This window comes from Crotalus tigris, unplaced genomic scaffold (genome assembly GCF_016545835.1).
Source record: "Crotalus tigris isolate CLP2741 ecotype Arizona unplaced genomic scaffold, ASM1654583v1 scf7180000017549.6302385, whole genome shotgun sequence".
Lineage (NCBI taxonomy): Eukaryota > Metazoa > Chordata > Lepidosauria > Squamata > Viperidae > Crotalus > Crotalus tigris.
In genome coordinates this window covers 2,381,587-2,407,636 of record NW_024096467.1, presented here as the reverse complement: position 1 = coordinate 2,407,636, position 26,050 = coordinate 2,381,587, and the positions used below count along the sequence as shown (strand labels likewise).

The 26,050-nt window shown below is 36.2% G+C and overlaps 1 protein-coding gene across 6 annotated transcripts in view; it reads left to right on the top strand.

Moving 5' to 3' along the window:
- Window positions 1–26,050, top strand: part of MECOM (MDS1 and EVI1 complex locus) — a 541,277-nt gene that overhangs the window by 233,286 nt on the left and 281,941 nt on the right. For all 6 annotated transcript variants that reach the window (XM_039337462.1, XM_039337445.1, XM_039337453.1 and 3 more), the window contains exon 2: window positions 24,304–24,638. In XM_039337462.1, coding sequence (XP_039193396.1) covers window positions 24,304–24,638 — 335 coding nt within the window. The remainder of the gene's footprint in view (window positions 1–24,303; window positions 24,639–26,050) is intronic.

Genomic DNA, 26,050 nt, shown 5'->3' with positions numbered 1-26,050 from the left:
GATAGAATTGTTTTTTTCTCTTCATATGATAAAACCTTTTGCCAACACTGAAGTTATGGGTGCTTAAGCCATGATAAACAAGAACATTGCAATGTCCTTCCATCTTCATATTATATTAATTCATTTCTCACCTGAAATAAATTATCACCATCAACACCACAGCTGAAAAAACATTTGGAATACTAAGGGGCTTTTAATTATTGTTAGTTCCCTTCAAACAATGCCTTTCCTTTTGCTAGTGTAGTTTCTTTTTCAGAATAGCTGCTCCTCTTCCTTGGTATGATGGCTTCTTAAGAAAGGAAGAGAACCAAGTAGAATTAAGACTGTGGCATATATTGATATGACTGTGGACACTTTGTGCTATAAGTAATCAACTAGTGAAAGATTTGTTGAGAAGTTGTTTCAAGCACTGTAATAGTGAGATTTATTACAATTTGGATCATGGGGATCATTCTGTTTCCTCATGGACTCCTAACACAAGCCTTGTAGTTTCAGCTTCCTCCTGTATTTTGTAGGGAGGCTGATAGTGATAACATTATTCTTTTCCCTTCCTTTGAGGCCAATAAACTGGTTTACTTTATTATTATTAAGGTTACCATTTTGTTCTAGGGGAACTCCCACCCCCAAATGGCAAAAGCTACTTGCATATATTAATTCTTTTAAATATATGGAAATTACATTATGACCAGCTTTGAAAGACAGCAATCCACAAAGTCTAGCTCCCAGGCAAGAAGAACAGAAAGCATATTTAAAGCTTTCTTAAGGAAAGGTGGAAAACCACTGGAACTGGTTAAAAATCAAATGAGTCAGAGAGTAACAGCTCATGTTTGAGGAAAAGAGGCCCAACAGAAAATGCTTTTTTAGAGCCCACTGGATATTTGCAGGTATAGGGGGGCCTTACACAGTCATGGTTCATTTACAGAGTCTGTTTCCTCTCTCCGGGAATGGTTTCTAACAGATTCAAGGAGACTCGAACCTTGTCGTTAGAATAAAGGCAGCTCTGTGAGTGAAAGATTTGTTTTGTTTAAGGAGCAAAGTAGTCAGCCATGTTTCACATAGCGTGCTTCTATTAAAAGGAACCCACCTCCTTTTAAAACAGGGAAGAGGCGGAGTTTTGTACAATGGACATTAGCAACATGTGGAATCCAAAGGGCCTGAAGTGTGGCTTGAGGGTAACGGGTGGCTGGCCTCTCACCCCAATTCCTCCTTTAAATATAGCCTATATTTAAGAAAGTTAAATTATATGAGCAAAATAGTGTCACCAAACTGAGCGCTTGGAGTTGAAATAGCACACATGGTGCAGGGTAAAAATATATAATGGAGGCATGCTGAGCTCACAAACTGGTGTATAACCCACTGGGGGACACACAAAGTCAGGAGCGCAATAGAGTATAAAAGGAAAGGTCTTGAGCAGGAAATGTGGTAGTCCTTATGGTGGATGTTTGAGGAAAATATCAGCCCACTGGGCAGCAGAAAAAAAAAGTAATTTCCACGGTGGGATGATTAGGAAAGGTATCAAATATTGTAAGGACAAATGTAGGTTAATGACTTTGGTAATTTGCTAATGAGGTTAAATTATAGAGCAATGGTGTGAATGCTTTTAGGACACTTTATACTGTTGAGTTTGCTGCACCTTGCCAAAAGAACAATGAAGAATTGAAGAAGGTAGTCATGGATTTAAGTAAAAACCTTATTCATCAAATTAGGAAATCAGGATTGGGGCTTTTAAACTAAGAAAAATGGTTGGTGAGGTTCAGACATTCTACAGGCATCACACAAAGTGATTGTTGTGAATTGCCCAGAATCACTGGAAATCCTAGCATCCTTCAAGTCTTATAAATCATCATCATCATTCCATTTTTCATGGATGAGGGTGACATTTTGACTTTTTTGATGCCCTTCACATAGGCACTCCTGCCTGTATGATACTCTTTGGAATCCAGTACTACTTTAAGGGGGTTAAAATAGTAAAAAATAATCTTGGCCATCTGATAAAGCCTTATATTTGCCTATAAAGTCCTACACATATAGGTCCTGGTTTCTTGAGAGATTTATATAATTACAGGCCACCCATCTCACTATCAAGCAATTGTGTATTTTCATTATATTGTCACATTATGATTTTTTTCCTGTATTTTTATTTTATGAGCTACTCAGAGTCTCTACACTAAGTTGAATACTGTTCAAATTTCATAATAAATATATTTTTAAAAAAGTTTGCATGATAAGTGCAATCTCAATCTGCCTATCTACATTTTAAAGAGAGGAAGAACAAACAGCCATGTTTTTCCAAGTTGCATTAATCTCATCATGGATCCAAATTTGCTCCTATTAGAATCTGTGGTAGATTTCTAAAACTGTGGTGGATTTCTAAAAAAAAAAAAAAAAATCTACAAAAGGTCCACTTTTGCAAATTTAACCACCAAGTCCATTATTTTCTTAATCTTGTATATTTTGATATTTTTATTTAACTAAAAAGAGAGAAAGAGAGAAGTAGGCAATAAAAAATCCTATTGAAAAGCAGAAAAATAAAATAAAACCTCTATCAGCTTTTAACTAAAGTTTAATAAAGGTAGGTTAGCTTAACCTAAATTTGGATGCTTTGGTAAATACAACCCACATACCTGGTGAATTCTCAATCACCAAACATGATTTTGAACTGTAAACCAAAGAATTATCAAAATCCATAATAGAAAATAGAAGAATTAAATTTGTCTACAACACTCATTTCTTCCTACAATTGCTTCCTAAGATGAAGTTGCCCTGGTTCTGATTTAATTTGATAAGGAAATATCAATGAGGAAATGAGAAATGAGAAGCAGAAATTTGTTTTTTCTAAAAGAAGCTAACCCAAATGCTGATACCTGGAAACTGAACTAGATTTTTTTTTAATTGTGAAGTTTATCATTCCAGTTAATTCCTTTGTGTCATTATTATTCAAATTAATTATTTCCATGATTTTTCTTTCATTAAATGCCTGTACAATTTATCAGACCAACTCCTGATTCATGACTCTTGACACACAAGTCTGTATTGTAGCTACAGATGTCCATTTGAAAGAAAACTATAAAAAGGTCAGTCTGATGTCAAAATGTGGTTCTCTGCAGGACCCACATTTAGTGCCTATTTAAAAAAAAAATATTATCTTTGATTGATATCAGAAGACTGGAAAAGATTATTACTGTAATTTTATAAATCCAGAGAAATTCTATTTATTTTTGTATTGCTTTGTAAGATATAGAAAAAATCATTTAATAACTGTACACTTAAAAATAAAGCAGTGACAAATTAACATCATAAAAACAAGGATGTGAAGCCAAGTATTATAATTGTCAATCTAATAAAAAATATATAGAAAACTTGGAGTCTACGTTTACCAAGTAATAACAATCAAAAGCATTAGTATAAGAAAGATTTAAAACAAAAATAAATTGTTTTAAATAGCTTTAAAAGATTGGGCAGAACTGAAGAAAAAAATGTTGGTATGAGACGGTTTGCCTGGAAAGGACTTTCCTTTATATTATCTATCTCTAAAACTATTTTTTTTAAGGAACTATCTGGAAGGAAGTAGTATTTAGGGTAAATCTTTATTTTTGACACTATAAGACATATGTGCAAGAAGACATTTCATGACATACAAATCTACCAGATCAGTTTGAATTCAAAATTGAGCTTGGAGCTTAACTGAGATAAGTGAGTGAGTATTTGGATAAGATGATTAAATTATTTTGTCAAAATTATAATTCTGCTAATATATTTTCTACTAACTATACTTTTTAGACTGTCTTTGAAAGCAGTTCATTATGTAACAAGACAAGAATTTAGTTATGGATCTTCTAACTAGGTTGCAGCTGAGTTATCTTCTTAAGCACTATACCATAGAAATTACCTGGGACTTTAATGACATTTTTTGTTTAAGTAGAATTTTTCAGAGAGAATGCAGCTCTTTCCAGCTCTTTCTTGATTATTTGGCTTAAGACAGTTTCTACCAACAGCAATTAGATTTTTAGACTTTACCCACCCCTTTACTACCGTATGCTCATCATGAGTGACAACCTACCAGTCATGGTAGGGCTAAACTTCCTCATCTGAACTGCAAATTCTTCTATGGCTTCTCCCAGCTGGCTGGGTAACTAGTTGACCATGTCAGTGATTGTCTTAGACCTGTAGTTACTATGCTGCCAGGGGGCAGGTCAGTTTGGGTTTGTAAGAAAGCTTGAATTATGCTACTTATTTAAAAAAAAATGCTCTGTGTCAAAAAAACAAAATTAAAGGCATTTGTAACTACCTATTTGCATTTCTGGGCAGTGTGTCTGTTTGGGGATGTGTGTGTGAGTGTGCATACAGAATTTTTAAAAAGAGTTGTTAGTTGTCTCAAATGTTGAAAAACTAGCAACCAGGAAGAAATTGAAGACACACTTTCAAATTGCCAGGTATCCAGAATGAAAGAGAAGCGGCTGTTCGTTATTTTTTGTGGTGTGCCTATGGAGCACCAGCCTAATCTAAATGCTTTCAGATTCAGCCTAAGCAGAATCTGAAAGCATTTAGATTTTCTAATAATATATTATTTGGAAATTTTCTTTTAAAGGTAGTTACATTTTATGTATTCCTGTCCCTTAGCCTTCGGCTATTTATTCCAAAGGGGAAAATACTGACCATGATTTGTTTCATATGTCTCTAAGAGCAGAACCTCAATTATACAAAAATTTACATGCTCAGTAGGGCTGTATAAGAAATTTGAGGCATTGGGATTTTTATGTGAATAAATTATTTTAGACAGGATCTACAAGAGACCCTGAAACGGATGTCATGTTAAATAGGCATTTTTTCTAGAATTTTCAAGTAAATTACAACTCAGAAAAACTACCTGCTGGGTTCAGATAGAGCAGGTCTTTCCTGAGCTATTTTATTTGTAGGTTGTATTTTGTTAGTGGTGATTCACCACTCTGGTTGTCCAAACTGGGATTAGATTCCTTTGGATGAAGAAGTTTAAATTCTGTAACCTGAAACAATTTTGCTTGCAACAGATGCTTATTAAATGAAAAACAATCATACGTAACTTTGTTACATATGTGCTCATTTCTACTTGATGGTTATGAATCTGCATAATATTATACCTGACTAGTTTAGGCATATTATTTCAAAGGCTTGTATGTGCACTATGTTTATTACGTCAGGATAATTGTTCAAAGCCATTCTGCTGTTTATGACTTTATTAACTCAGGTCAAATCATCTTGTTTTATGTAAAAGTCACTGTTTGTGTATGCCGTATCTAAATAGAAACCTTACTTTCATTAAAGCAAATGTGCAGTATGCGAAATGATAGAGTATTTTTTCACAAATGTTATATATTTGCTGCATGAAATAGTTCAGTTGTTTTATTTATTCTAAACTTTTATATGTTCTTCAGATGGGCTGCTTCCAAAGCAGATTTTCATGAAAAAAATATGAAAAAGAATGTGACTATTATGAAAATCTAATTTTCCATCGAACCATTAGGAATGAAGTACAAGTCTTATGGGGTTGCTTTTATTATGTGAAAAACAGCAGATTTCATGTGTGTTCCTGATGCAAGATTTACTCAGCCTTTCATTTAGTTTGGTTCAATTGTCAGGTAGGTGTTGCCTTACATCCAAAATTGGGACCAGAATTTCTGTTGCTAAGCAGGAAGTTTGTTAAGTGAGTCGTTCCCAATTTTACAACCTGTTTGCCATGGTTGTTAAGTGAATTGTGCAGTTGCTAAGTGAATCATACAATAGTTAAGTGAATTTAGAGGCTGGATGGGAAAATTGCAAAAGGCAACCACATGACCCTGGGTAACTGCAACCATCGTAAATACATGCTGGCTCCCAAACACGTGAATTTTGATGACATGACTGTGGGGACACTGCGATGGTCTTAAGTGTGAGGACAGGTTACAAATCATTTTTTCCACTGCTGTTGTAACTTTGAACGGTCACTAAATGAACAGTTGCAAGTCGAGGATTACCTGTATATGATTTGCAATAGTGGTGAATATCTGTAGCTCTGGTGTAGGATGAAGCTGAAGGTTCGTTCTCCGAGCTAATGGATTGGTTTCTGAACATTTCATTACCAGGCTAGGTAACATCTTCAGTGGACTTTAGGGCAGGGGTGTCAAACTATCAGCCCATGGGCCAGATGCGTCATGGCAAAACTGCACCCACCCCATTGCCGCAATGGAAAAAAAGTCATGATATGTCTCAACACATCACATGATGTTGCGAGTTTGACACCCCTGGTTTAGGGGATGTCATTGTCAGTGTTCTTCTGTTTATAAGGGCTTTGTGTGGTCAATAGGTCTTGTGATGGGTCAGGTGTGGCGTGCTAAGTGAAGGTCTTGTGATGAATCTTGTGATGGGTCAAGTGTGGGTAGGTCAAGTGAGAGTCTTGTGATGGGTCTTGTGATTGGGAGGTTACATCAGGTGAGGGTCATTGGGAGGTAAAGTATTGGTTGGAAGAGGGAGGGGGTTTCCATGGGTTGGTTGAGGGTTGGTGCTGTCTCTCATTGGCTGTGCGCTTGATTTGGACTCTGAGGGGTTAGTAGGCTGGTTGTAGGTCAATGTGTCTGTTGATGGAATTGCTTGTGGAGTGCCAGCCTTCAATGAACTCACAAGCATGGTGGGTGGTAGCGTGGCCGATGATTGTTGTGTTGCTCCAATTGAACTGGTGCTGTTTGGTGTCAGTGTGGGTGGAGATTAAGGATTTGGGATTGTGGCGTTTGACTGCCAGCCGGTGTTTCTGGATCTTGTTTTTTAATTGTTGTGATGTTTGTCCCACATAGAATTGGTTGCAATTGTTACAGTTGATTTTGTAGATGACCGTTTTTTTCCATCCTTCTGTCTTTGGTTCTGGAACTTCCAGAACTTCTCACCTGTATATGAATCAGAGAGAAAAGAAATCCCTTTTCTTTCTGGTGACAAAGAATTCATGCTTTATAAAATACATGCAGTAAATATATTTGTAACCTGTAGACATCTCAGAGATGGGGGTCAGGCATTTGTGAGCAAGCCAGATGGCAGAGGTGTTTGCGATGGTCAAACAGAGCAAGATGGTGACAGCAATAATGCAATCAAGCTCTTTCTGTTTTTATGGGCATTGCGTATGTGACATATAAAAAGAGGCAGAGCTTTGATTGCGATCCCACTTTGAAAACACCCCTGCCAGAGGCTATTTTCATTGTCCCACTGTATGTTTATTTTATCCTCTTTCTTAATATTTCTGCTGTGTGTTTCATCCTGTGGTTCATTTTTTTGCGTTCTCTCTCTCTCTCCCTCTCTCCCTCCCCTCTCTCTCCTGCCCTTCTTACACATGATTTATTTATTATTTATATTGAGGGATCCTAATGTTGTAATCTAGAAAGATTCATGTGTAAGCTGTAAACTACTGAATTATTTTCCACAGCAGCAGCTTTCCCACAGTTTTTAAATGCTACAAAAAAATGACTGCGCAAACAGTGGGAAATCAGGATCAAGCCCTTTTGGCCCTATAATTAATGTGCCCAGAGGTTACATATTTCCATGTCTATCCATGGTAAACCATTGTCTAATAAATACTGAATCACGCATAAAGCAGCATTTCTAATTTGGCTGAATCGCATGCAATCATGATTTCCATGTAAACATTTTCCTTTATACAAATGAAGAGCAGATACTTCCCTGATGTCTTGAGTTTGTGATTTGAAATGTTCTTGGTATGGACATTATAATGTAAATATGTCTATCAAGAAATACAGTCATTTTTTTGGTTATTTTCATCAGAACCAAAGTTTGAAGATCTAACTACAAATGACTAATACGATTTGTCACAGTTCTGTATTTATTATAAAATCCACAGAAAAATCTTCTCATCCAATATAGCTGCTGAAAGTATAAATACTTCCAAATGAGCCGATGAAAAGGTTGATAATAGTAAAGTAAAGGTTAAAAAGTAACAAATAGAATTTGAAGATTAATTTAGCCATGGATTCAGAATCTGATGCTTAGAATTGGAATTCCTAATCTATTCCAGACAAATAACGGTCTGATCTTTCCTTGAAAACCCCCAATGATGGATCCTTCTTAATTTTGGGAAGGAGGCTGTTCCAGTGTTTAAGAGCTCTCATGGTCAGGAAACACTTCCTTATTTTGTGTTTGAATCTTCTGGAAATGTCAACTCATTGATTCTTGTCCTAACCTGGAGATAAATCCAGACTCTCTTTCTTAGATCAAGTATTGCAAGAGTCCTGTCATATCTTCCCTTAGGTGTCTCTTGTTTATGCTAAACGTACTCAGTTTCTTTAAATGTTCTTCAAAGGAGTTAACCTCCAAGACCATCATTATCCTTGTCAGTCTTCTCTGCTCTCTTTCCAGTTGCTCAGCACCCTTACTGTATTTTGGTGAAAGAACTGAACAGAGTATTCCGTGTTGTTTGACCAGTACAGTGTAGAATGGAACTTAGAGATCTCTGAACTTGGTTGTTTTCTTGCAGACATTTCATTACCCATTCCCTTTTCTTTGATATAATTTGCCTTTCAGTTTTTTAATTATATCATTTTTCAGAACTATCAAATTTACTGAATTGTTTTCCCTTCAGGAATTATTTTTATGCAATCCTTCCTCCTTTCCCTTTGAATGTATTAAAGTCATCAGTTTTGAAAGATGCTTAGAAATAAATTGTGTTTTTGAAAGTTGCATATAAAAATGATAGTCACATCAAAAACAAAGTTGCACTGGAGATATTTAGCTAACTGCAGCATTCAAAGAAATCTTAAAATAGTTTACAGTTAAAATAAAGCAGGTTATAAATGCAGGAAAGAACATGATATGAAATTGCAATATGAAAACGTTAGGAATAATTTACTTTAACAGTTGCCTACATTAGGGGAAATGGCATGCAATGGAAGGAAAAACAGAGAACAAAAATGGATGTGGGTATATTTACAGGTGGCCTTTATAAAGGATCATATACAAACCCAAGCAATTCAAATACTGCTTCAATAATGTAAACAATAAAACATGGTTGCAAAAATATTGATCTGGGAGAAATAAAGTAGAATGAAATGCAAACACAGAAGCCTTTGTGGTACAGAAAGAGGTGCTACTATAAACCTATACGTGTGTCTGTATGTGTGGTGACTTTCCTCCATATGAGGATTTTGATGTGTGGCAGTAAGGTTAGAAGCTTCATCTATCCCTGTATATATAAACAATATTTGTTGTTCCAGTAACTGATTCTAGTGACTGCTTAGAACAGGAGCATTTGGAAGCTGACACATCTGTAGATGTTTTAAATCATAAGGCCATCTAGGCTATTCTGTTTTTTCAAGTGTTGGCATATGAAGTTCTTTGTCTTTCCAGGCCCACCTGTACGAGAACGCAAAAATCAAAAACAGGAGTGACTCTCAAATTTCACCTCCATTTAATCCATCACAGAAAGCATGGCTTTTTTTCTCTTTTCTTTTTGGTTTTTTTTTTCACTCTATAAAGAAAAAAATGCAAGGACATTTAAACAAAGTGACACAGATCATCAGCAGATCAACTGAAAATGACAGCTCAATCAAACAAATGTATGTTGAGAATTTCCACAGGGCGGCTTTAGCTGCAGCCAAACCAAATTTGTTTAGTATACATCAGTTAGCTGCTTAGAAACATTCAACACAGAGGCTAGCCAGATGATGACTCTTCTAGACAAACATGTATTTAACTGAGTATCTCCATCCATGACTATGTTATGGATACATACGATGCTTTTTCTTCAAAATATGGCAGCATTTCTAAAGGAACCAGAAACCAATTCTTCTATACAGCATTTATGCAAAAATTTAAGGTTTGCTGTTAAATCAGAGGGCTTATAAAACAACATGGAAACTTCCCTGCACCAATTAATTATCATTTTCTATGTACTATTCTACTGTTATTATTAACACTACCATATTTGTATGGCTAATGCAAATATTGGCAAGTACAGATAGTCCTTGACTAATGACCACAATTGAGCCCAACATTTCTGTTGCTAAGTGAGACATTTGTTAAGTGAGATTTGCCCAATTTTACAACTTTTTTTGCAACACCTGATAAGTGGATCACTGCAGCTGTTAAATTAGTAACATGACTGTTAAATGAATCTGGCTTCTCCATTGTCTTTGCTTGTCAAGAAGGTCACAAAAGGTGATCACATGACCCCGGGACTCCAGAACTGTCATAAATCTGAGTCAGTTGCCAAGTGTCTGAATTTTGATCATGTGACCATAGGAGTGCTGCAATGGCTGTAAGTGTGAAAAACAATCATAAGTCACTTTTTTGGAGTGCCTCTGTAACTTTGAATAGTCACTAAATGAAATATTGTAAGTCGAGGACTATCTATAGTAAGGTCTTGCATTTTATATGATAATTTCTTATTGTAACTGCAATTATGCATGATGGATTTGGATTTACATACTGAAAAATCCTAAAGCAATAAATAGACATATAGCACAGTAAATTAAGATATATGATCTATCTATCTATCTATCTATCTATCTATCTATCTATCTATCTATCTATCTATCTATCTATCTATCTATCTATCTTTCAGGCTGGTATGTTTGATGTCTCTCTTACTGCAAACTCAGCAATTGACTTTTTCAGGAGGAACTCTCTCATTTTCTAATAGCTGTACTATCATCTAATTTTAGAATTGTCCCCATTCCTATTCTGCAGATCACGTTGGGAAAATGAAAAATCAATATATGCATTGGATTATATTAATGCCCATTGAAATGCCCATTGAAAGTGGGCATTTGCAATGGTCATTCTTAAACTGTGGAGTTCCCGCTTTATGAAAATCTATTTATATTCCTTCCCTTCTGGATTTCAAGATGGCAATTAAGACTTGATTATCCCATCAATTACAGGAAAAGGCATTTTGATTTAACAAGTTTTGGTACATTATTTGGTTATCATTTTGATACTACATTTAGTCTTTTGGGAGGTGGATTTGGACTGTGCAAAATGAAAATAAGTTCCAGATACAAAACTCCAGTGAATGCTCCCTTAGACATTTTTGTAACTGCTCTTCCAGGTGAAAAGAAACAGATGATCCATTTTCTTTGTCGTTTATCTTTCTGATAGTGTTTTCTTCCTGTTCCAGTGAAGTGGTTCAAAAGCAGTCAGATTAATTAACTTCTGAACAGTTTTGAGGACGTTTTAATACTGTACTAGTTCCAAATCTTCTTGGATAGTAAGGTAATTATCATAAATCCTTTGGCAGAGTTCAGTATCGTTTAAGCCAGCGGCCCCCAACCTTTTGGGCACCAAGGACCGATTCCGTGGAGAACTTTTTTCTGCTGACCGGAAGGGGCATGGTTTTGCATGCCGCCTGCATCTCACAGATGGAGCTTTCCTTGCTTGTGCGGCCTGGTTGCTGGCATGCCGTGGACCAGTGCCAGTCCAAGGACCGGGAGTTGGGGACCCCTGATCTAAGCTATGATTAGCTTAACACAATATATTAGACAAGGGGTGTCAAACTGGTGGCCTGCAGGCCAGATGCATCACATGCAGGCCATGCCCACCCCGGCTCCGCAAAGGCAAAAAACATTGCGATACATCACATGACGCAATCTAGTTTGACACTTGTGTATTAGGCAAACCAGTGTTGGCAGGCTTTTTACAATATGGTAAATACACACAAACAAAATACGTTACGGCTTAGCAAGACAAATAGAAATATAAGTAAGTAAGCTACTGTTTATGCAGTAATTGAATTCAGTGGTATTTATTTCCAAATAAAATGTGATCTGGCTTATACAGGCTAGTGTTGCATTATGCCTGGAGCTACTGGGCTGGGTTGAAAAGAAAAGACATTGATCAATCCCCAGAGTAAGGGCTGTTTGAACCCCACCAATGAAAATTGTCACATTTTAAAATTTATGATAACAGGCACTTAGAATGACCTAAAACAGGGGTGTCAAACTGCCGGCCCGCAGACTGGTTGCATCATATGGAGGCTGAGCCCACCCCAGCTCCGGCAATGTAAAAAAAAGTTGTGATACGTTGCGACATGTCACGTGACGTGGCGAGTTTGACACCCGTGACCTAGAATTTCTGAAAGGTAGTCACAAATGTTTTAGTATAGGTGAAACACCCCAATGCTAAACCATATATCAAGACTAAACAGAATATTAGAAACTTGAATAACAATTTCCCATGTTCGCTGAGATCTACCACAGGCAAGAAGTGTCATTTTATTTTTATGTATTTATTTGTATTCTACTTTTATTATTCTTACAAATAACATAGCCAACACATCTTCCTTCTCTTATTTTTCCCACAACAAAAACCCCACGAGGTGAGTTGAGCTGAGAAAGAGAGTGACTGGTCCAAAGTCACCCAGCTAGCTTTCATGGCTGTGCCTTAACTCACAGTTACAGCTTTCTAGCCTGGTGCCTTAACCACTAGACCAAACTGGCTCATGTTAGAAAAAGATGGGCTGGAAGAAAAATAAGAATTTTGTTTCTATTCATTAATTGATCATTAAGAAATATATAGACCCACACAAACAGTCTTCCCTAATTTATTAGTGTTTTGGCATTGTTCCATATGAAAAATGGTTGCAGGAACTAGATATGTCTAGTCTAGTGAAAATAAGGGCTGGGAGTGATACAATAGCAGTCTTCCAATATCTGAGGTGTTACCACAAAGAAGATGGGGTCAAGCTATTCTCCTAAGGACCTGAAGGCAGGACAAGAAGCAATTGATGAAACTAACCAAGGAGAGAAGCAACTTAGAACTAAGAACTTTTCTGACAGTTAGAACAATTCAAGGGTCTTCAAACTTGGCCCTTTTATGACTTGTGGACTTCAACTCCCAGCCAGAATGCCTGACTGAGGAATTCTGGGAGTTGAAGTCCACAAGTCATAAAAAGGCCAAGTTTGAAGGCCCCTGGAACAATTAATTAGTTGAATGACTTTTCTCCAGAAGTTGTGGTTGCTCCATCACTGGAGGTTTTTAAGAAGAGATTGCAGTGTTTATTAAGACCAGGGGAAATGCTAGCAAGGATAGTTTGCGCTGGAAGAAAAGACTCATTTCTCCCTTTTACTAAAACCATGGCTGAGAAGTGAAAGTATTGAAGTTTCTAACCAAGTGAGCATATCAAAGATGTGATAAGGCATACCTGTGTTCATTATGCTAAGAGCTTCATGCATCTACTAGAAATAAGCAGAAATTATTTGCTCAAAAGCATTGTAACAAACATTCATGTAATTTAGATAAACGGAATGAGTGTATTGCAAAGTTTCTGTCTTTTCTCTCATTCTCCAACTTGTATGTCTTTACCCTTTTAGAAACTGTGTTCTTCCATAAGAAAAGTGAAGGATCTAGCCATTTCATTCCTGACTAAATGCCCTTTGCTATATTATGGTGCAAAGCTTGTTTTTTGACACTATTATATCCTGGCATGTGAAACATCTCCTGTGGTTTGCCGTGCTCATCAAGGTTGAAGACCTCCTTCTGTTTCCTCATTATGTCAAATGACAAAATGTGGAAATAATTCTAATCCTTTCTTCTGCTTCTGTGATACCCTAGAAAACATGATAAACTGAATCCAATTAAAATTAGTTGCTGCTACAATGGTCCCTTCTTTTCCCTTTGACTTTACTTATTGACTTTAGTTATTATTGGATTTTACTATTTTTTTGGGGGGGGAAACAGTATTTTTGTTTGCAACTTTTACTTAAACAGGAAAATTACACATTAATTTTGCAATATTCTAGGCAATATTTCTAATATTCCAGTTTAAAGTAACTGGACACAGCTAATGATTTATTTTAATGCATGCTGATTAAAAACAACGCTATATAATAAAGTTTAATTTATAATATAATGTTCTACAATTGAGTTAGTCAAAATAGTAGGAATGAAGCTGACTGCAGTCCATCATTATTGGTATAATTATATTTTGTTTTGGCTTTTCGACTGTCCATGTGGCTTCCACTGTTAGTTTTGGATAGTGATTGGAGTTGTTTTATGTCAGAGCAGGTCAGGCTGCAACATTGATGAATCAATCAGAGGTGTGTCTTAGATTTTTGGAGTTATCATATAACACACCCCTGCTTCCCCAAAAAATCCATATTCAGAGATAAAGATTTGTGGGTCCCTTTGAAATGATTTGAATACAAAAGAAAAGAAAAGATTATGTGGTATAAAAGTCTTAAATGAAATGATAGTAACATAGTTGCATTTATGTAAGTAATAGTAAGGCTGTAGTATCTAGATCTTTTCCCTCTTGTAATCTCATGCAACTCATTTTAATATCTACTAATATATTAGTAGATTAATATTTACTAATATATTACTCTTTAAACATTCTGTTTGCTGGATTTCTTTCTTCAGGTGGCATACAAGTTTAAATTAAAGTTTAAATAAGAAGAAGAATATCACAAAATGAAAAGACTTGTAATAGAGATAAAAGGAGCAAAGAAAGAGTAAAAAAGAGTAAAGTAAAATTTAGCAAAAGAAAGCATTTGCATTAATAAAAATCACAATCAGTCAATTGCAGCAATCAAACAATTGCTTATCCCAGATCCATGGGAAGGGTTCAATAGATGGATAAAAAGGCCACATCCAGTGTAAACATCTGGCTGACTATGCAACCAACTCTAATAATCATCAACTTTTCTTATTCCTTCAAAAATTGACATGCTGGGAATTCCACGATTTGTAATGCCAAACATCTGGAGGGATTCATGGTAAGGAAATTTGTTCTAGATATATTATGGAAACTTATAGGATCAGGATTGGTTGGTCAGCTACTTTTTATTTTATTGTAGCTGTTCTGATTTCCTTATAGTGATTTAACTCTCTGATATATAAAATCTAGGAACTGTCATTTTCTATCTAGATATTATATAGAAAATTATCTGAAAAATCAGAAGCATAAATATTTTTGAGCAAACTTTATCAACCAGAGCAAAACTTTGCTGATACTTTTGCTAAAAATAATAGGGCACTTCAAGACTAATTAACTGCATATAATCTTTCAATAATGTTTACAATTGCAGTTGAGTTTTAGTAGAAGAAAGTATAAATACACCAATCAAAGTTGGTTGGGCTATACCATAAATAAAAATTAGATTCAAAAACTGCAAATAAACCCACAGTTGTGCTTTGCAGGGATTACCACTAGTTTTATAAAATGCAGAATGCTTAATTCCGTATAGGGTTACACAGGTGCAGCTCTTGCTGACATCAAGAAGAACAGCATCCATGTAATTGTAAAGCAGAATTTGACCTAGAGTCTTTCAATATTGGCCCTTAATTAAGAGATGAAATCTGGTACATATCAATTGCCTTAGACAGTGTTACTCAATTAGACACAACTGACACTAACCAGAGTCCCAAATGTTGCTAGTTATTGCATGAGTTGATATTGACATGTTCCAGAAACAATGTGGAGTTCTAGTGCAGTTAGCATATTATTACATGGTATTAACTGCTAGTTGAGAACGACCACTTACTCATATAGAATTGGTCTTTTCTTAAGCTGCAGCTGGACTCAGTTTGAAGGGGGGGGGGGGGTTATTCCATTTTCAATGTCTTTAGCTTTTATTAGTGTTTTGTTTTATCTGCAGTTCATTATGCTGTTTCAGTAGCTCAGTTCCTTTTTTGTTTGAGGGGGAAGCAGAATGTATGGTTTGGGGTCATTATTTTGGGGGGTAGATTAATCTGGGATATGCAGAAAAATAAAGTTCAATTTAAAGGAAATTTTAGCTTAGTTTCTCTACTGATCAAGAAGCTCAGAGGGCTATGATATCATTTATTTTCACTCTGAACCTATGAGGTAGGCAAAGTTGAACCCCAGAATCATTCAAGTGATTTAATTTGAACACAACTCTTCCTGATCATTGTATCCTACATGGGTTTTACCTGTAGCTAGCACATTAGGCAAACCTAGGCTGAACATTGCAGGGATAACAGACATAGCATCCATTGAGGACCTCTTAAATGTAACTTTTTCCTGAACGCCTTTACAAACTGGTAAGATTTCTAGAGGTTACATAAGGAGATAATGGGGAAGGCAGAGCTTGTTATTCTAACTCTTCTGCTTGGTTGAGATCTGTTGTTTCCAGACACTGTTCTTTCAGCCTACGAAGTTGGAAGCCCATGATCCTATTTAGATTGCTGGGCAGACCTGTGGTAAATCTGAAAAAGGAGCTAAGCAGACATGGCAGGGGGTTATTGAAATTTAACCCTAAGCTAGCCAAACATTGCTTTCAGCCTTTCCAGAAAAAAAATCCAACAAACAATTAAGAAGTTTTAGTTTTATCAGCGGTTATCAAAATGTTTAGATTTGTTGCTTACATTTAAAGGAACAAGATGTATAGAAACTATGTGAAATATTCCACATAAGCTCATAAAACATTATGCAACAATAACATCACAGCAAAAGTCCATCTGTGTGCATATCCTTGGTGTCTTTGTTTTTACTGTCCTTCCTTCTTAATATTTTTTTCCTTTGTTATACTTTGTCCAGCTCATGATTCTATTGCACTGTAGCAGAATATGAAGAAGTAGTCTAGGATGAGACAAAGAGACTTTGTAGCTATATTATGGGTGCTTCTTGTTGAATTCTATGGAGAAAAAAATCTTTTGATGGGGAAATGTACTGGGTTTCCTATGTGCGCCACCTTTAGTTCTATATTCTAGAAAAGGAATGAATGAATACATTTCTAGGTTATTTTCTTCCATTCCATTGATATATAACGGTAAAGAGTGCTTTGTTTTTCCATGAATGTACATTAACATTTATGTGTCAAGTGATACCATTCAGCCGATCTTATTGTACATTAACTAGCCTCAGCTGCATTTTCTGAAAGAAAGAAATCCAGTTGCTACTAGATTCAGGTTGCTCTCCTACAGGCAAAGAGTTGCACTTATTACAGCTTCTACCTGTGCAGGATAGACTCTAGAATATATGCAGAATTTTTGGCTACAGAAAAAAACAACAAGAAACTCTTGCAAACATGCACTTTGTAGGGCTGTCACTAGCATGTACAGGTTAAGGAAAAGAAATACACCACATATTCTACGGAAGACTTTCCTTTCTTCTAGGAATTGGTGCTGTGGATTTGTCTGCAGCTCTTACCATCCTTGATAGTAAACTCCTGGTTTGTTTGTTTTTTTGAACTCTCAGCATCCATGATAAAGTTTCCCATTGGTTCTCTCTTATATTTCTCATCACACATTTTTGATTAACTGGACAAATGTCCATCCTTAGTCCTTTCAGTTATCTATGAGTATTTCTCAGGATTTGATCTTAAATTGACGGTTGCTTACTTTGCATCTCTGTTTTTGATTTCTTTGATTTATTTCATTTTAACTTACTGTATATTTTCAACAAGTTATTTTGCTTTATTTTTCTGCCTCGGTCTTTGATGGTGCAGTGTGATCTTTCTATTTAATGGGGCCTTATGGTTGGATGAATGCTCACCTTATCCAGATTTTCTCTCTCTCTCTCTCTCTCTCTCTCTCTCTCTCTCTCTCTCTCTCTCTCTCTCACTTATGTAATTCAGGAATTACATAGACTAGCTTGGTTATAGCTTATATTTCTGGGCTTTTATCTAGATTATGCCACCATTTTCTCTGTATAAAAAGGAAGGGCCATCCTGTCTTTTAAGACTTTTTCCTGCTTATCACTGCTTATACCTTGCCTTTCAATATAACAGTCCTACTATAGTGGCTCATAATCATACCAACAAATGCAAATCATTTAAAACAAATATTTAAAAACAAACAATGAAAAATTCTTCAATCATCCCATCTCCATGAAATATTGTAGTACTATCTATGTAACATTACCTAATGGTGGAACATGTCAACCCTGATTTGCCATTATCTTCTGGAACAGTGGTTCTCAACCTTTTTAATGCCGCAACCCCCAACCGGTCGTAAGTCGAGAACTATTCAACCGGTCGTAAGTCGAGGACTACTCAACTGGTGCAGCACCGTTTGCAGAATGGGACTTTTGGCGGGCTCAGCAGGGCAGAGACAGCCTGGACAATTCCTATTGGCTTTTGAAAGCCAATAGAATTAGACTCCATTCAAGAGAGTCTATTCTATTGGCTTTCAAAAGCCAATAGAATAAAAGGGAGTAGCACAGCTAAGGAAAAGGGGGAAAAAATGGTGGACTGCATTGTTTGGCGACCCCCGTGAAATGGTCGTTCAACCCCAAATGGGGTCCCGACCCACAGGTTGAGAACCACTGTTCTAGAAGGAATAACAGAATAAAAGAGTTGGAAAAGACATTGGAGGTCTTCTAGGAAGAAGAAGAAAAGGAAGAGAAAAGGAAAAGAAATTTGGAGGAGAATTCATTAGTTAAATGAAATATTTTAGAATGTGTTTAAATAATGTCACACTCATCTATACATAAAATGCTTTGAATAATATTATTAGCAATTTGTGCTGCTTTTAATCTCCTAGACCCAAAATCCAAAAGTATTATTATTAATAATGACAGGAGATGATGCTACAAAGTTGAACTTGAAACAATTGAAGAATTTTTTTGAGAAGTTCAGTAAAGAAATCTATTTCCCTGGATCAAAATATCTGGAAAATATATTTCTACTCTATTAAAACTTTCATTTTTATTATCATGCTTGTTAAATGAATTTATAATCACCATATTATTTTATAGCTTGGAAGTTCCCAGATTTTTTTATAAATGAGAGTATATTTTTAGATTAGCAAAACATCTGGATTTTTTAAAACATCAGGGTTGGCTCTGACTCTGAAGGCTGACAGGACTCCTAACATCATGCTAGTGACTGGAAAATATACTTTACCCAGAATTCCTCCTCTTCTTAAGAGTAAATTTTTCAACTTCATAATCACCTTCAAGCTTAACTGATATTGAAACAAATCCTGCTATGCTACCATGATTCTGAGTAGGAAGTAACAGTTTATTTAAAGAAGTATAGATTTCTGAGGTTAAAAAATGTTTTTCTTTTTTAACAGGCACATTGCTGGCATTAAAACCTCTTAAATGGTAAAAATTTCAGTAGGCTGTGGGAAAATTATTCCTTCTTGATTCAGCCACTTGGAGCTACAGTATGTTCCTGCAAAGTCAGAAAAGTTAGGGAAAACCTTGAATAAATAATAGTTTTTAGAATTATTTTGGAGTGACAAGCTATTTTTTTTTCTTATAAATATCTATTTATTCTGGTTACTGTAAGAAGAAAGAGAGCGAAGAAAACAAATTTGGTATATTATGTATAATTAGTTTTATTTCTGCATAGTATGAGAAGGGGCTTACAAAGTACAGGTAGTCCTTAACTTACAACCAAAATTGAGTCACCGTTGCTAAGTGAGACATTTGTTGAGTTTTGCCCCATTTTACAACCTTTCTCTCCCCAATTGTTAAGTGAATCACTGCAGTTGTTAAATTAGTAACACAGTTGTTAAGTGAATCTGGACTCTCTATTGACTTTCTTTGTCAGAAGCTTACAAGAAGTGATCACATGATGCTGGGATGCTGCAACTGTCATAAATATGAACCAGTTGCCAAACATCCAAATTTTGATCACGTGACCATGTGGATGCTGCATTTTGTGTGAAAAAATGGTTATACATCCCTTTTTTTCAGTGCCGTTGTAACTTCAAATGGTCACTAAATGAACTGTTGTAAATGGAAAACTACCTGGATTACTACAGATCCCCAAGTCGGGACATTCTATCACAATTTCACAAGGTATTTGGCCCCATGTATGTGAAAGAAGCCCTTCTTTCAGTGTTATTCAACCTCACTAATTTTAAAATGGGTGGATGCTGGCTGGGTGAATTCTGGGAACTGAAGTCACCCATCTTAAAGGTGCTGAGGCTGAGAAACACTGCAGGCTGGTATGACCATTGCCCAGAATTCCGCAAAATGAAATTCACACATCTGAGAGAGGTTGCAAAGATATAATCTAGAGATCCCTCTAGGATAGCACGGGCAGCATTCATCTCTCTTTTAATCGTCTTTTTTCTTTTTAACTCTTTGAGCCACCCCGTCATTTTGCAACTAGGTGGCCTTCTAAATCTAATGTTAATAAAAATAAATAAACAAGAAGGGTTTATACATAATATAAGGACCAGAAGAGATGATTATTTTAATTGAGACCGCATTAGACCCATGTTACAGTTTGAATATTGGATAGAAAGGTTAGAATCTTAAAAGATAAGATGAAACATTGCTTTAAAACAGAGCAAGAAGGAGAAAAACTTAAACTCAGAATGCTGGATGTTATACTGCAGCCTCAATTTTGCACTTAGCTCAGCATGCTTATTGAAGGGTTAGAAAAAGACAACCTTGAACTTTCCCTCGAATGGCACTTAGCTGTTAACCACAAGCATATTTCTCTATTTAGCTTATTAGCTCCTGCAGCCGAAGGTGAAGGGGGCACTGGCTGCTTTAAATTCTCCAATTCTCTCTCTCTTCCTCTCTCTCCCTCTCTCTATTTCTCCCTCTCCCCCCACTTGCACTTAAATAGTCTGTTGCAAACTTTTATGGCTTTAGGAATGGAAAACGATGCTAAACAGTGACCAAAGTGTTTCTCCAAGTGGTAGGAAGGAAGTTTCCCTCCTCATTATGTTCCACACAGAAGCCCAGGTTACTGTTTAAACTGACCCCAGGCTCTGTGAGGTTAAAACTCTGGCATTACCCTTGGCACACAGCTGCTCTATCATCTTCATCAGGAACATCCCCGTGCTCACCCCAGGCATTTTTGCCTGCCAACACAACACGTTTGTGCCGAATGCTCACACAACAGTGTCCACCCTGGCCTTTTAGTAGCAATTAACCTTTCCTCCAGTGCTTCCTTTGAAGCTCGCTGGTGTTTTTGCTGCAAAATAGCAGTGAGGATTTATATTACTGTTATGTTTTTAATGAAGGGAAATGTCTAAACTTCCCCATTCCCTAATCTGTTCCCCAACTCAGACATTGCAATTATATTATTCAGTTCCAAACAGGGACAATTTTATTATCTGGAATTCAGAACAACAATTGTGTGTGTACAACTTCCCATACTGAGGTTTTTGTGGGGCTTGTTTCATACAAGGATAAATTATGCTGGGTGAGGAAATTAAGGGTGCTTTCTTTCCAACATCTGTTTTCATAAAGATTAGAAGATCAAGACACAAAATACCTTTAGCATTCATGAGGATTTGCCCCTTTTACAAAACATAGCAGGATGCTTTGAATAACAAAGAAAACTTCTCATTAACAGAGAGTTTGAAAGTATACTGTCGTCTGACCCTGTGGCACCTGGAAGATTTGGAACATATTTAGAAATGAAGTTATAATCAAATTAAACATTGAGAATTATTGCCTGGGAAACAAGTTATCTCCTGTAACTTGACCATCTTGTTTTAGCAAAAAGATAGCAATGGTTTTTTCCCCCACTAAACTAAATAAAGGACTACTTATTTTTGTATATGGTAGACAGGAAGATTTGTGTTCTCAAATCTTTTATCAGCTACTTTAATATTTGGTGATAAATGATGCCAGGCCCAAGGAAATCCATGCAGGAAACAGTACAGAGTGGGATGTATAACATGTATTTAGAAATCCAGCCCTCTTCCTTGTATATTTATTATCCTGGAATTTCTTAAGTCTCTACAGTAAAAGAGAATATTTGTAGCTCAGGGTTGAAATGAGAGTCCTTGGTGCTCTCTGAGGTTGGTTGTTTTCTGTCAGATGTTTCGTTACCCAAAATTAGGTAGCAGCACAGATGATGTTACCTAGTTTGGGTAATGAAACGTCTGCAATAACCCTTAGGCAGACAAATTGCCTGGGTCAATTTGGGCTAGTCACTCTCTTTCCCAGTCCTAGACTGGGAAGTTGAAAAATATCTACATATTAATCTACATCGATGGGGGCTGTGATGGCTCATTGATTAAAAATGCTGAGCATGTCAGCTGAAAAGCTGACAGCCTGGGTTCGAGACTTGAGAATTGCATGATGGGGTGAGCTCTCATTTTTGCCTCAGCTCCTGCCCACCTAGCAGTTTGAAAGCAGGCAAATGTGAGTAGATAAATAGGTACTACTTCAGTGGGAAAATAACAGCATTCCATGCACCTCAATGTATATTCAAGCTGACCAGATGACTATGGTAGTGTCTTCGTACAGCACTGGTTCTCTTGGCTAAGAAATGGAAATGAACACCACCTCCAAGAGTGGGACACAACTGGATAGGAGAAATCTTCACCTTTGTCTGTCTGTCTGTCTGCCTGTCTATCTATCTATCTATCTATCTATCTATCTATCTATCTATCTATCTATCTATCATCTACCTCTCCATTGCCCTCCAGTCATAAATATACACATACACAGAAATGGAAGAGCCAGTTTAGATACATTATTTTTGCTAAATGTGGTGATGAGAACAAGGAACATCTAGCCAAAGATATGCAGAAGCTATTGCCTATACCAGAGATGTCAAACTCGCGACATCATATGACGTCGCACAACGTATCGGGACAGTTTTGCCATTGCCGGCAATGGGGTGGGCATGGCTTCCAGATGATGTGTCTGGCCCATGGGCTGGCAGTTTGACACCTCTGGCCTAAACAAAAGCAGTTGAAGCATTTTTAAAATCTAGACAGTCAAATAAAATTTGGGAGTGGCTCGGGTGGACAGCTTCCTAATTTACCGAACTATAAGAACATGGAGGTGCAGCGCCATCAATCATGGAAGATTCACTTATTATAGCCACATTCATTAAAAGTAGTTTTTGCCTTCCTGTAGAGTTGATTTTCTGTTCTATCTAGTTGGACTGACATACGGGCACTTGTTTTGATTAAATTCTAACCTAGGCAGAACTACATTTGACCTTTATGGAAGATGAACATACTATTTATTTATTCATTAGATTTTTATTTACTATTTATTTATTCATTAGATTTTTATTTTATTCATTTTATTTTTATTTCATTATTTTATAAGTAACTTAAGATGTGGAACATACATATTCCTTCCTCCTCCTATTTTCCCCATAACAACAACCCTGTGAGGTATATTGGACTAAGAGAGAGTGGCTAACCCAAGGTCATCCAGCTGGCTTTCATGCCTAAGGGGGGGACTAGAACTCCCAGTTTCCTGGTTTCTAGGTCAGCACTACAGTAAACTCTCTAATTCCTGGTCTTGAATATCCAGGTTCAGGGTCTGAGCATGGTTGTGCATCTAACATGGAACTAACAAATAACATAATCTGATCCAAGACAGTTGAAACCTCATTACTTCATTATTTCATCTGCCTTGCAAGAAATAAGGAACACTTCAGCTTCTCTGGTTTAAGCTATAGTTTATTTGTCTTTAACCAGTCTGTTACAGTTAATTCACTTCCAGGTTGGATTAATGACTTTATACAGAGATCTATGTCTGTAGTTTGTGGGATGGACTATTTTAGTATAGTTTTTTCTTCTGCTCAACTGGCTTGTCTTTTGTTTCCTGAACTTCTTTTGGCTTTAAAAATGATGAAATTTGGAGAATTGTGTTCTGCTATAGAGAACTACAAATTTCATGCTCAGTTTCTGAAATCTTTTCATCAACAGAAGTGCAATTAGTGGGCAAGAGAGAGGGTATTTTAATTGCAGTTCCCGGCTGAAAACCAGCTTGTCAAAACAGGTTTGTCTGCCCCCTTGCCTGTGCTTTAAAGAGTGCTGGGTTCTAGCAGGCATTTTTGGTAAAATATTTGCATATTTATTTATTTACACATCCTTTTCCTGCTAATTTTTAAATTTGTCTTATAGTTATTTATGAGTTATGTCATTAGATGAATATAAAACAAATAGCAACTTTATTATAATACACTCTCTTAAATATAAGTATATGCTGGGAAGCCTATTGCATATATCAGCTTCCAAGAGATTTACAATAAAGGGGAAATATACTGAATCAATTTCAAGGGTAAATTTTTTAGGCTATGTATTGTCAAATACTGTGCCATGGTGGGAGTTGATTTTCCTTATAGCATCTACTGCATATTCATGCTGTTCCTGAGAGTTGGCCAATCACAAATATCCCATCTTAATCACTGACAACAATGATTGACTAAGATGTGGCCCTCCAAATTTTGTTGAATGTAAATGTTCTTATCCATCACCATAGGCTATGCTGACTATGTTGATGGATAACAGTGTTCAATAATATCTTGAGAACCACATATACCTATAGAACTATAATTATGAACAATCATATAAACAAAATATTGGGGTATTATAGGTGAACAACACTAAAACCACTTTTCTAGCACATCCTGTCATCTTGCTCTTGATGTTTTGAATCCTTTTCAGATGAATGTTTCTATCAGAGTTTCCCTGAAATTCCAGCAGAAGAAACTCTTGAAAATGACGGTGAGCCAAGCACTTTGTCACTCAGTATCTGTGAACGGTCTTCTCCAGCAACATCAAGTGAAGCCTTCACACCAAAGGAGGGATCTCCTTATAAAGCTCCAATATATATTCCTGATGACATCCCAATTCCATCAGAGTTTGAGCTTCGAGAGTCAAATATACCTGGAGCTGGATTAGGGATATGGACAAAGCAGAAGATTGAAGTAGGTGAAAGATTTGGACCATATGTAGGAGAACATCAACAAAGTCTTAAAAACACCAATAATGGATGGGAGGTAGGAAAATATTTGTCATTGTAGCTTATTATCAGTTTACTATCTGCTATTAATATCTTGTTATTTTTATTATTTATTCTATTTCTCTTCTGCCTGTCTTTCCAAAAGAAATTCTGCTTATTTTGAATCAAAAAGCAGAATTCTTTATTGATAAATACAATCTTTTGATAGAGAAAAAAAACTTCTAGGTTATAGATTCAAATATCTCTGTTGAGCTGAATATCAGAATACAAGGAAAAATGATCACTACATAATTTGCTTTGACAGTGTGAATTTTTTTTTTTTTTTTTGCTGATTTCTGTTGGTGATGTTTTGAATTTTTCACAGGAAAGAAATGAGTTGTTATTTGAAAATTTAATGAACCAAATGAAGATTTTGGTAAAATGCATGTGATTTACAGAATGTGGTCAACTAAATATTTTTAAAAGCCTTTTTTTTAAAAAAAATAGTGAATATGATGGGGAAAATACTCTCCAAGATAAAATTGTAAGCTCATCCACAGCTCACAATAAAAAATATGTAGATTCCTTTACTTTCAGGAATTATTCAGAATCTTTTAGCATGAAAGAATAGTCACCCTTGCTATATTTCCTCAGGAAACTATGATCATCAACAGAAGTATTATGGTATTTTGTGAAAAAAAAGCCATCCATTAAAATGACATCCTTGTCCTTATGCAAATAAAGATTTAGTAATCCTTTCTTCCTAGTCCAATGGCTTGTCAAGTCACAACAGCATACCCTGAGTTGATTCATCTTTTCTCCATATCTTGAATTGGCCCTAACTACCATCATGGCAGACCTTCAGTTGTAACAACCAGGCTTAACTTTGGCCTTTGACTATATCAGACAATCTATTTTCTTTATATCCTGAGCAACATTTGCCTCACAAAAGCTCTTTTAAAGCACCCAGAAGTATTGGGATGGTCAGCCTGGGAAGATAGGAAGGAAGGAAGGACTTCCTTATGTCTTTTTCTATATCTGATTGTTGCCACTGATAATACAGCGAAGGCACTTATTCATCAGGACCATCCATTAATTCCCCATAGTCACTTCTTTTTAAAATAGAGTTGTAAAAGAGAGAAAAATATGCTCAAACCTCTCCCCTCCCACCTCTTTTATATTTGCAGAAAAGCCACAAGGTGGCTCTTTATCACTTTATTTTTTTGTGCTTCAGTGAGAGTCAGGAAGGTCATGGCTTCTCAAGCACATCACCTCTTAGTTCACAAGGAGTATTTCATATGAACTGGTTGATTTCCTGGAGGCAAGGCATAAGTCTGATGGGACGAGAGATATGAACCTCTGAGGTAAAAATGGAATACCAAAACTAATTGAGGTCCATGCTTGACATATACAGGACAAACTGTGTAATCTTATTTGTAGTGCACATTACAGCAGGATGTAGAGTTTGCA